Source organism: Arachis duranensis, chromosome 10, assembly GCF_000817695.3.
Source record: "Arachis duranensis cultivar V14167 chromosome 10, aradu.V14167.gnm2.J7QH, whole genome shotgun sequence".
NCBI lineage: Eukaryota > Viridiplantae > Streptophyta > Magnoliopsida > Fabales > Fabaceae > Arachis > Arachis duranensis.
In genome coordinates this window covers 2,691,290-2,704,110 of record NC_029781.3, presented here as the reverse complement: position 1 = coordinate 2,704,110, position 12,821 = coordinate 2,691,290, and the positions used below count along the sequence as shown (strand labels likewise).

The following is a 12,821-nucleotide window of genomic DNA, read 5'->3' as shown; positions in this document are numbered from 1 at the left end:
ATCACTACTTACTTTTTATAATATTTAAGAATTATAAATATTTATTGTTCATACCATGACCTAATACTATGGTCCAAGCCCAAATAAGTAAAAAAGATCCAATCTAAAAATTGGCCTTCATTATCCACCCAACCTCTTCTTTAAGAGGTCGGGCTCGACATAGATGCCTCCCCAAAGAGGTCGAGCCATAAATAACACTTGTTCAAATAATTAACTGCTCCCAAAATCTCCCAACACACTTCTAAAAGTCGTATCTCAACAACCCTAAGATAAATGAATAGTTATCCATCTGAGAGTCGCTGAACACATCTACTTTAGTCGCACCAACTTCCTCTACTAGCTTTAACCCGGCGATCAATATTTTATATTCTGCCTGATAATACGCATATTAACATATTTTAGAAAAAATATTAGGTGATCAATTTTCTTGTATTTACTTTGCTTTAGCTAATACTATTGGCATAGTCTCCCCATATTCATGTAAGATGTTGCAGATTCGAGTCTGTCTATTTTTGGTTAAAAAAAAAAGCTCTAATCCCTAATATTATTCTTTCAAAAACATATAAACTTTTTTATTAAATTTTAAAATGTCTAGCAAAAGTCAAGTAACTAAATAGAATCATCTTTAAAATTGATATCTAATTCATCACTAGTAGTAGGTGCAACATGCAAGATTCTATAAGCATTTTAGTTTCCCCCCAAGAACATGAAGATATTGTATGTAAGAGAACAAAATTAAAGGAAAGGGAAGCAAGAGGTTAAAACAAACATGTGATGTGAGCGTGGTGTCACATGATATATAATTATTCACTCCACTATGTAGGTGGCTTTTAATTTGAATCCAAATTATGTGATGAACATATTCTCTATTCTGTGTCAATTTCATTCCATTGGTAGTAATAAAGCAAATGCTTAGCTTCACGTGTGCTCCCATATATGCCTCCGCCACTTCCTCACTTCCTGAATTTGATTCTCATCGTCATCACTATTATTCATCAACATCTTTTCATATCTAAAATAAAATAAAACCAAAACTCAAAGCAAAATCTAATGGTGTAGGCCATGGGTTAAAATCTAGTACAAACTCTAAACAACAACAAACATATCTAAATAAAAATTGTTGAAATTAACAATCATCAGTAATTCAAATGCTATATGATTTTTTGTTCTTGTGTTAATCGACTGCAGAAATAAGTAATTTGTGTTTATCAAATGGTCGGTTCACTCTTCCACTTAAGAAAGTGCGAAGATCAAATATTGTCTTGTGTATATTATAATGTGTTAGTCAACAACAAATCTTTAAATAAATTGCAGAATAATTGATAGCGCGCTAGGTTAAAGTTGCATCTAGGGCTGTCAAACGGACTAGTTCGGTCCATTTAGGCTCGGCTCATTAAATTCGTGGGTTAAATGAATTTGACTGTTTAAACTCGTTTTATTCGTGGGCTATAATTTTTTAGTCCGGACTATTTATGGTCAGTCCGATGGGTTATCCTTTTATTTTATTTTTTAAAAAATATTTTGACAAATAATATTTTTTTAAGTAAAAAATCTATAAAAAATAATATTTTTTAGTTAATAGGTCGGATTTTTGGGTTGGATTGAAGAAAATATCGACCAAAAATACTACTTTTTAAAAAAAATGTAAAAAAATTAAACAGATCACCCGTTTAACTCGTTATTTTTTTTGAGTTAATTGAGCTCAACCTGTTTAACCCGAAATTTAAATGGGATTAATTTTAAAAGCAAAATTCGCCCGTTTAAATGGATAAACGAACTGGTCCGATGAGTTTGGCCCATTTTGACGGGCTAGTTGATATCTACAAACACGAAATAAGAAAAAAGTTGCTTGTTGAAAGTGTAGTTGAGAAAGTTTGTTGGACATGTTATTTAATTTACACACACACATATTTGTGGTCCGTTAAACTGGGAGTAGTTTGGGTTTGAGATGGAGGGGGCCGGGTAATGAATATTCTGTGAAAGAAACAAAATGAACTCACTTTCAAACATTTACATTATTAGTGTTACCCTCGTACAAAGGGGGGGACCAACCCTAAGCTATGCCATATAATAATAATGGATAAAAACATGCATAAGCAAAGAGCCAGAGAAGAGAGTGGTCCTTTTGCTAGTTACTCTGCTATCTAGTCCTAGCAATGCAAGATCATAAATTAAAGTGGTAGAACGAATAATAATGGAATTGGAATGGCAATAAGGACGGTAAGAAATTAATGTATTATTGAAATATTTAAGGATATTTATTTAGAGCATATAATATAAGGCAAATGAACTTACTTTCAATAATGGAGATGCATGTTTTGAAGCAAGCAAGCTAAAGGAATCGTCCCCCACACTAATGGAATGAATTCCCTTTTATTTCCCTCTTGCTCCATTGAAAAGGACTATCATTGAAGGGGCTCCACCTCCACACTTAGCTTTAATTTGTTTCTTGAAAAATAGGAGCAGAGGGTGTTGTTGCTTTCTAATAATTACTACTTGCTTTCTAGCTACATCACATAAAATCCTTTGTCCACACTAACGACAAGATACTTAATAACCCCATGCATTTCACTATTATAGCCTCCTTTCTCTACTTCTTTTTTATTCACATGCATCTCTCTCCATTGTTATTCCATGTAAAAACCACCTGAATTTAAATAATTAATAAATAAGTGTGTATTAACTTACACATGATCATATCAATAAAAATGACGTCACTCACTATACTTATCTTTGTTAGTATGTCTCACAGTAGAGGGAGAAGAAAGAGAGAACCAAACAAACACACATAAAAAACGTGTTAGTAATTTAAATATAAAACAAAAATGAAAAAAAAAAGTTTAGGTAGATAATAAAAATACTAAAACGATGTGAACAATAAATATATTGGACGTTCATTAATAGATATGTAGATGATTATTTTCATTATTATTTTTAATTGGATGATTATTTCTATTGATTCGATTTACTCATGCACAGTTAACAATGACTGAATGTTCAATTCACTATGTGTGTACATGGTTATTTTAATGTTAAGATTTATGAGATAATTTGAGAGTGGAGTATTTTTTTATTTTATTGAATCAATTCTAGAGCTTGTTCACATTATTTATAAAAGTCATTATCTATCTAGCAAAAACGTAAAAAAATATTTTCACCTAACATTTCTCATATTGACTTTAAAATTTTAAGTTAAAAAAATGCTAAAAATCATTTAAATTTATTGTTTTTTACTGTTACTTAATTATTAATTCAATTTCTTTAGTCCAGTAATAATCTAACAACATATATTTAATATTTTTAAACATTAATAATTAACTGATAAAAAAAACAATAAATTTTAATACTCTTTTATGATTTTTCTAACTTAAATTCTTAACTTTGCAAACGTTGCTATTTTTTAATAAATTATAACTATTTATGTGGCGAAAAGAAGAGCATATATAAATAAAATTAAAGTCCATATGTAAGACTTTTCAAATGGTAGAATCCAAAGAACCAAGTTGGGTTAGACTAGTAGTTAGCTCATTAGTCCGCTTAAGCAAGTGTTGGGGGTTCGAATCCCGCCTTGTGCATGCAGCAACCCATTGGCCAGCGACAAACCCTTAAATGGAGCTCAGTATCGCGGCGGATTAGTCCTTGGCCTGTCAAGTTGAAAAACCAAAAAAAAAAAATGGTAGAATCCAAAGGCATAAAGAGATGGGAGAGTGGTGCATGGTGATGTTGTTGTGGTCCTGCCACGTCTTATTAGCCTTGTCTTCTTGTGCCTTACTATTATTATTGTTATTATAAATATGAAGACTCAAGCCTTGACTTCTCCATAATAACCTTACTAATCATGGGAGATAGTAGTTGGGGCGAGAGAAAGAGCATGAAGTACAATGAAGAAGAAGAAGAGGAAGATGAAGAATACCAAGACGAAGATGAAGGAAAAAAGAAGAGAGTAGTAGTGGTGAGCAACAAGAGAGCATCATCATCATCATGTACATGTCAAGTGGATGGTTGCAATGCAGATCTAAGCATTGCAAAGCAGTATCACAAGCGCCATAAGGTGTGTGAGTACCATGCCAAGGCTCACTCTGTTCTCATCTCTCAACAACACCAAAGGTTTTGCCAGCAATGTAGCAGGTTCACTAACCCTAATAATATTATATTCCTTTTAGGATCATGTTTAAACTACCCTAATAACCCTATTAACAATTCCTGTCTTTATTTGAAATTGATATTTAAAATAATTAAATAATAATTTAATTAAACTTGTTAAATTATCTAACGATACTCAAATATCAACTTTTTATCAAGATAACTGCACTTGAGTTTTCATAGGTTTTTAATTTTATTTCTGTTTATACTATTTCTTTAAATTTACAAGAAACGTTTAGAAAGATATCCGTAAAATTTTAAAATTATATATCTAAAATCTAAAATTATGCTTCCAAAATGTTTTCTTGTTTTTCCACGTTTATTCTAAAAAACATGTAGAAAAAGATAATTTTTCTCCCGTATAAATAAAACAAACAAAATAAATAACCTTGTTCCTTTGAACCTATCCTTATATAAATTAAGGTAAAAAGTCAGATGCAGTCGACTTCACGTGAACTTGATATCTTCTAAGAACCGTTAGATGAAAATTTAGTCAAATCAATCAAATCATCTAACACAGCTCTCAAGTATCAACTTTACGTGAAGTCGACTGGACCACCTGAGTTTTCACTATAAATTAAATTAACCAATAAAATTTTATTAACATGATTGGGTTAAGAAAAATGGGGTTTATGTATATATCTCTCTCAGAAAACATATATAAGGCTCTTTCAATTTTGAGTTTTCAGGTTCCATGAGCTATCAGAATTTGATGACTCAAAAAGGAGTTGTAGAAGGCGTTTAGCTGGACACAATGAGAGGCGTCGCAAAAATTCATCAGATTGCCAAGGATAAGAATTTCCAATGATAGTTAAGATGAACTTCAATAATATTGAATCCAGCAGCATCTAATTGAAATAAATAAATTTTCTGTTGAATATGGTTCCTGTTTAAAGTTTAAACTAATGCTATTATTTATCTTTGAGGATGCTCTCTCTCTTCTGTCAATATATTTCCATCTATCCCAATGAAATTATAAAGTTAGAAGTTAAGGTGCAGTCGACTTTACGTGAAGTTGATACTTGAGAGCCATTAGATAATTTGACTGATTTGACTAAATTTTTATTTAACGGCTCTCAACTAGCAACTTCACGTAAAGTCGACTGTATCTGAGTTTTCACCGATTATAAAATAATCTTGTGTGTATGTATTGCTCAACATTTATTGTTTTTACACTATAAATGTCCTGAAATTTATACCAAAAAGTCTTACATATCCAAATTAAGTGGCATGCATTCTAATAATGTTGTATGATCTAATAACAATGTTTTTAAAAAAAAATAAAAAGGAAAAAAAGAAAAAGAAAAAGAAAAGTCATGTATGTATAATGTTTTTTTCCTGCGGCATTCTTATTCGTTAATAATTATATTATGATTTTGATAGCTATATTGGCATTACACAACACAAATTCATAACACTAATATATATATATATATATTGCGTCAAGGAATAAAAATATTGGGTGAGTCATTAATTATATGTAGGAATAATGTAACGAGACAAAAAATAGTTTGTCAATGGGAATGGCAAGCATATTTGTTAAGTAAAGTAATTTTATTCGGAATATCGCGTTGGCTTGAAAATAATAATACGTCCCTTTGCCACCTTTATTTCTAATAAGTAATAAGCATGTTTGACAAATAATTTATTTATGGTTAATCATATTTGGTATTAAAAAAATTAAATACTCAAATTGGTTTTAAAGACTTTTAGATTACATACATTGGTCACAATAATCTTTTATTATTTTACAAGTATTTGAGATAGATTGATCTTTTGCAACTGAGACTAATTCTTAAAGATTTTTGAAATGGGTTTAATTTTGATGTATTAATTAATCAAAAATTTTATACAATCATCTAATTAGATTTATATATTTAGATAAATTTTTAAATAATAAATAATAAGTTTAAAAATTTGTTATTTTTTATAAATTCTTTCAAAATAATAAAAAAAATTGAAGTTTAAAATGTCCAATTTCAAATTTATTTAAACCAATCCAAATATGCATTTAAAAAGAATAAATATTCAAATTGGTGTTTAAAAAATTTTAAATTGGATATTTTGGTCTCTCATAAATTTATTTTTTAAAAAATCTTGAAAATTATTATCATTGGACATATTAGTCCCTTTGTCACGTTGAATGGAAATTAATTTATTTTATAGTGATATTTTTTAAAGATCTAATTATCTTATAATAAAATTTGTTACATACTTATTTAGTTATTTACTTAATACATATATTCAAAATTTGATTGAAAGCGAAAAAAAAAAACAATTTATTTCACAAATGTATTTTTAAAAATTTTAATAAATAAAATCTATTAGAAACTGAAATCTTTTAGAGGTGAATTTAAGTATAAAAGCTTTTTAGTTTTGTATTTCTTTTTCCTCTTTAAAAATATACACTTTTTTAATTTAGATGTGGAAAGGGAAATGGTATCGGACGCAGTTATGGAGTGTTTAGGTGTTTTACTCAATTGTGGTGTCAGGAGTAAAAATCAGACAGTCCGATTTTTGTGTCCAATTACCTTTGACAAAATTTAAATTTTCTCTTCTACACTAATCGGATGACTTAATTTTTTTTAATAAAGAAATCGAATGGTCCGATTTCTTCATCCCTTATTTTAGAAAAAAACTATCTCATATCCATGTCTAACACCTACACTCTCCACAACAATACACAACACACACATGCTTCTTATATCCAAAAAATGAGCCGAAAATATACATAGGCGCAAGTGATTTACATGAAATTATCTATGATAATTGGCCGACATAAGGTAAAAATAAAAATGTGTAAAGTCAATGTCAATGTGAATGAGTGAAGTGATGAAATGAGAAATGATTAATGAGTGATCAGTGCTCACGTGGGCTTGTATGCACAGAAGCACACCTCATTGATGATACGTCCACACCTCTATTCTATATGCATGCATTTCCAAATTACCTTTAATTAGTTGAACGGTCATCCACTTTTGTTTTGTTTTGTACAAACCAATTAACTCTATGATTTATCATTCCATGCTCATAATTTCATATCATCAAATTAATTAAATTACATAGGGGATAGCCGGATAGGGAAGGTTACTATCAAAGGCCCTGGCCCCTTCTAAGTTCTTTGACCAATCTCAATAATTTGCAAGATGCTTCAATGAAATTGGGTAAGTTATGGTTGGTGAAATTGCTGTTTTTAGACAAAGTCTAAGAAGTGACCAATCTCAATAATTAAACTTTTTGTCTCTTTATGAGTTTATTGAACTTATCTTATCGTATCAAAGCAAATATGAAATGAAATAAAATCTATTGAATAAAACAAGAGTGACGATGAAAAATTGGCATGTGAATCAAGTTGTTGGGGTCAGATAGGGAAGTTTTAAAAGGTGATTGTGAAAGCATCATGCCTCTAATAGTAGTAGTAATCGCACATATTCATATTCATAATCATAACAAGTGTGTGTGTGTGTTGTATACACTAAAAAAGATTCATCCATTCATCCATCTTAATGTTTCACAATCTCCCATGATCTTTGGACTACTGTCATTTCATTTCAATTGATATACTAATCTTTCAAATTTATTTCCTTGATTTATTTCCAAGCAATTGACATTACAAGCATTCTTATTCAGAGATTTTAAAAGATTTATTTCCTTGATTTTCATTTCTCACAAACCAGATGGAAACCTGTAAGATCACAAGGAAGTTCACTCTTAACATTAACACCACTTCCTCAGAGGTCATAACTTACTAGGAACAACTTCCTTACTGAGGTGGACCGGGAATCGGATGGTGCTTAGGAGTTGATGGTCGCATCAACGCCCATACGGATGAAAGGTATTCGTTTGGTTCGTCTAGAATCCGAAGAACTGATAAATTCTGCATATCTGCAAGGTAAGATCATATCATAAGATGGCAGACTACAATTTGAGACAAAGTAAATAAATAAAAATTTGAACTTTTGCATCAACAAATGATTTTATAAGCAAACCTTTTGAGAACTTGAAAATGGGTGCCAAAGCTGCACATGGGATGCTAAAGTTAAGATTTGGTATTACAGCACCTCCACCATGCCTTGCATTGCTGTGTCAAAAAAACGTTATGTTATAATTAAATGGTAAAGTTTTATACACAATCATTCGGTAACAATAAAGAAAATTGAATCACAAGACGAAAAATCCATATTATGCAAGAAAAATAATTGAAACCAATGAAAAAAATTGAAGTAACAAATGTCTACCAATTGAACTAACATGGATTAACTTTTATGCGCAAGTAAACTTTGTTGTATTACCTTGTAACTAGGCCAATCATGTGGCCATCTGAATTAATAACAGCACCACCACTAGCACCAGGATGAACAGCAGCCGTTGTTTCAAGCATTGCTGAGAACTGCTCATGGGTGTGAATGGATTGATATGATTGTGGAGTCTTTGCTTCAACTACTTTTGCTACCACACCAGAGCAAACAGATGGGAAGAACCCTAATAAAAATAGATGACTTTCTAGGTTAAACACAGAAAATAAAAAGAGAATCCATAGTAATTGAACCAATTCTCTATTAAAGTAAAAATAGGTACAACATCATCGCATTTTTCGAACTGATCAACCCAGCAAAATATAATCATATACAAATACAATGGAAAAAAATTTATGCAGAAGGCAAGGATAGCACAATAAACCCTTTTTACATTTATCGCAAGTTCATACCGTGTTTAGGGCCAAATAGTCCATGTCCAATGACATATGCCTTTGATCCTGTGGTTGGCCGGGAAAAATCCATTACAATGGGGGAAAGTTTATCTGGAACGGATTTGAGCTGCAGTAAAGCAACATCCCACGGTCCTTTACAGACATATAGTACTTTAGCATCGCACCATAACGGAGGTGTGACATGATCAAGGCGAACACGTAAGTTTATATGGTTGTAGTAGGTTGGATTCAACTTATGATATGTCCCCTGTTCATTAGTAGCAAAAGGATAAAGAATCGCCTTCACTGTAGGCGAAGTTTGACTCTCTTGATTGCACTCAATTCCATTGTAAAAAGATGTAGCTCCCTTTAGCATGAAAGGAATTTTTTCTGAGCTAGTTCCATATCCTCCACCACTTGCATGTGTTTTGCTAAATCTCCATGGTTCCAACAGGTGGGCATTCGTAAGTATGAGACCTTGACTGTTTAGCAAAACACCAGATGCCCATATGCCATCACCAACAGTAACGAGACAGATAGAAGCCATTGCCTTCTCAATCGGTAATGGTGAGGAGCAACCGTAACTTACAGGCTCGTGTTCATTACTAGACATTACGCTTAACTTGATAGTATCAAGAAAAGGCGCCTTGCCTTCAACATAAGAGTTCTCCTGCTGATTGTATGACCCTTCCATTGTGTTCTGAGGCCACATCTGCAGCAACCCACTCGACGCTCTCACAATGGCTTCCCATGGAATCACCAGCTGTTACCAAAAACTAGTGTTTCACATGATGAGTTTAACTTTGAGAAGGTTTAGATAATGCAGGAAAAGAGGAGAACATATCTGAGGCACCTGGATTTCCGCACCGCTTGTATTCTGCCTCAATGGTCTGATCAGGATACCAGTAAGACATGCATGCTCACTGAAAACCGGGCTGCCTTCCATTCCTGGCAGACAGCGTGTCAAAACATGAGCCAGAATCAATCACATAAATGATAAATTGATTATGTAATAGAGAAATGGCTCACACCAGGAAGACTGCGAATGTCAACCATCAGCAATGATCCATCTGACGAATTAGGAGGATAGCAGTTTGCAATGCATCCTACTGATATACTGATTCAATCAAGCAACCAAATTAATGGACAGAATGACACAAATATGTCAAACTTTGATACCTACTTCACCACAACATTTGAGGCAAAATAGCTGCCTGTACAACTTAAAAAAATTTCACATAGTTGATACTGAAAGTTCACAGAAATTCATGTTACATCAGGGTTTTAAACAAATTCACAATGAAAGAAGTGTATAACCATTTCAATCTTCCTTTCCTTCTTTTAGATAAACAAAAGAGTAATACCTGTTAAAGAAGTGAGCAGGTGACAGGACCCCAAAAGGAGAGCCAACTGCCAGAAGAAAATCACCCCTTTTATTCATAGATGATGACGATACTTTAGTCTCTAGCAAGTCCTATATTACAACCATAAACCATTCATGCTCATGAGTCTCGACAGAGAAACAAAGAACGCCAGTAGGATGAAAATCATTCTTTGTCTAATCTTTAGCCTATCTTATCCCTATTTGCAACAAGATCTGACTGGAGAAAAGCGAAAATTCAGAAAGATACCTTGAAAGATAATGGAACACTTAGAATGGCAATTCTAGTCAGTGATTTGTGTATAAGATTTGCATTACTAGATCTTTCCACTGCTGATCTTCCCTGTCATTCAACAGATCATTTATCAGACTCTGTCCAAAAGGACTGCTTATCGTAGAGATGTTATTCCCACATATAATTTGGAAGAAGATAGAAACTTTGATAAGTTATACACACATGGACTAGTAGAAACAATTTTTCATGACTGCAGTTTCATTAGCCAATGAACAAACAAAATATTATATGATCTTAATATGGATGGATATTACATGATTAATCTACGATAAAACCCAATCAAAAAGATATTATGTCATCAAACATACCTGTCATCACATGAAAAAAAAGAATAAAACATATCTGTCAAGGCATAACTTTCTAACACTTCCATTAGTCATCATCTATACTAAAAAGTAATATAAAATCCAAATAATCAAGCACGTTAAGGAAGAAAATAAAGAATGAACAAAAATGGAGATATGGAAGAAGCATGATAAGCCAGGGCCTAAGTTGTGATTGTGGTCAAAAGTACAGGCCACCAAAGCTCACTTTTTTCCCTATCCATTTTCATCTTATGGCAATCAATCTACAAATATTAAGGCCATTTCTAAGCTTAAGCAAGTGGTCCCTTTGAAATCCACTGAAGATAAAAGTTTCAATAAAATTCAGCTAATACCTGCTTAAGTCATGGAAGGATCATCATTCTTTGATCTCATGCCCTAGAATAATAATTCACATTATGGTGCCTTGAAGTTGCAGACCGACGAGCAAAACTTTCCAGGTGTTTAAATTGACTGTTTACTCCCAGAAGCAATAGACAAACACATGCTACAATTTAATTCGAAGTTTAGCTATTTAATTTAGACAAGCGCATACAAGTCATCAGATTTATGAATGCAGAAATGCACTTTCCTCAAGGCATTTGGATCATACTTCCTGTGACATTCTTTAACATAAACAGATTATTATTGTAGAAGCACATCCATAAAGAACAAAGAGAGCCAACCTGAGTTTGAATGAAATCTTTCGATGGTTGAGGTTCATTATATGATGCCAAGGACCAACCAACCTCCCATTCATGCTCAGGCAAGCCGGAAGATGCTTCTATAAGTGACTGGAGACAAAGGGCCGAAGCGGGAACATCAATCTGCACAATTAATAACTCTAATTAGCATTGGACCAACGAATTAGTGCCTTAGGGATTAGACTAAACACACTCACAGGGATGAACATGTTACAAAACTCAAGTCAATAAAATGGAATAAAGTACGAAAGTTCAGAATGCCTACTAATGACAAAAGCTGGGCCACAATCCAACAGGGAGTTGGTTGACTCGATTTTTCATCGGTTTTCTCAGTCATAACATCGATCTGAACACCAGAAATCAACTCAGGCCTACCCTGAACAGCATAAAGAATAAAGTCTTAACTTTTAACACACACCCAGCAAAGCAAATATAATAAAGTAGCAATTTTGATGAGCAGCAACCTGAGGAATGTTGTGTCTGTGGTGAGGAGATAGAAAAGGCTCAAGAACTGATGCAACAGTGACAACCAATACCGTATCCTCAGAATTATGGCCATAGAGAGTGGTAGCTACTTGAGCATCAAAGAGGGTATGAGGTACAAGCATCCCTGAAGCTGATAGAGTTGTTTCTCCAGAACTACACATACAACATACACAGCAATTAAGATAGAGAAAACCCCATAAATACAAAAACTTTCTGGGGGGAAAACAAACCGGTATTGATGAAAAGCGTGTCTTCTCATCTTCATCCCTTTTGGGTCCTGCAAAAAATAAAAATTGGAACGGGATTGATCCTCATGATGAAGAATACAATAAGGGGCGGGGTTTGAGAAGAGAGGAAGAGAGTAAGACTGACGGGACCGCGAACTCTGAGCATAACGGCGAAGTTGCGGGCAAAATCAACGGCCTCCGAGACACCCATTTGGAAGACTTGAATTGATTCGAAGGAAGCTAAGCTTCCATTAGAGACTGAGGATAACAAGAGATTGAGTGCGTCCTCCTTTCTACGTTTTCCTAGGCACCGCGTAATTGAATTACAGATTTACAGCGTGAATCAGTGAATGTGAATGTCAATATGAATTTTTTTTATAGTAAAATATGATTGGTGAAAATTATTAGATAATTGATAAATTTAATTAAATTATTATTTTTAATCGTTAATTTTATATTAAATTTCAATCTTAATTTTTTAATTATTATTTTTTAAAAATAATTCCATTGCGTAATTAATTTTACCAATTTTTGTCGATTTTTATTTATACTTATGTTTAATAGAAGTCTTTTTATAGATGTATCTAATAAAA

The 12,821-nt window shown here is 32.6% G+C and overlaps 2 protein-coding genes across 2 annotated transcripts; one reads left to right on the top strand and one right to left on the bottom strand.

Annotated features, from left to right (window-relative positions):
- Window positions 1–3,809: 3,809 nt before the first annotated feature.
- LOC107468295 (squamosa promoter-binding-like protein 3) lies at window positions 3,810–5,071 on the top strand. The gene is made up of 2 exons (XM_016087556.3): window positions 3,810–4,128; window positions 4,833–5,071. The coding sequence occupies exons 1-2, from the start codon at window positions 3,839–3,841 to the stop codon at window positions 4,936–4,938; spliced, it is 396 nt and encodes a 131-aa protein (XP_015943042.1). The 5' UTR covers window positions 3,810–3,838; the 3' UTR covers window positions 4,939–5,071.
- A 2,738-nt stretch (window positions 5,072–7,809) lies between these two features.
- LOC107468209 (glyoxysomal processing protease, glyoxysomal) lies at window positions 7,810–12,558 on the bottom strand. The gene is made up of 14 exons (XM_016087466.3): window positions 12,374–12,558; window positions 12,232–12,278; window positions 11,980–12,154; window positions 11,781–11,891; window positions 11,498–11,638; window positions 10,465–10,557; window positions 10,198–10,307; window positions 9,865–9,950; window positions 9,687–9,781; window positions 8,852–9,596; window positions 8,436–8,625; window positions 8,133–8,224; window positions 7,911–8,028; window positions 7,810–7,828 (listed from the first exon to the last, which is right to left on the bottom strand). The coding sequence occupies exons 1-14, from the start codon at window positions 12,437–12,439 to the stop codon at window positions 7,810–7,812; spliced, it is 2,088 nt and encodes a 695-aa protein (XP_015942952.1). The 5' UTR covers window positions 12,440–12,558.
- Window positions 12,559–12,821: the final 263 nt, after the last annotated feature.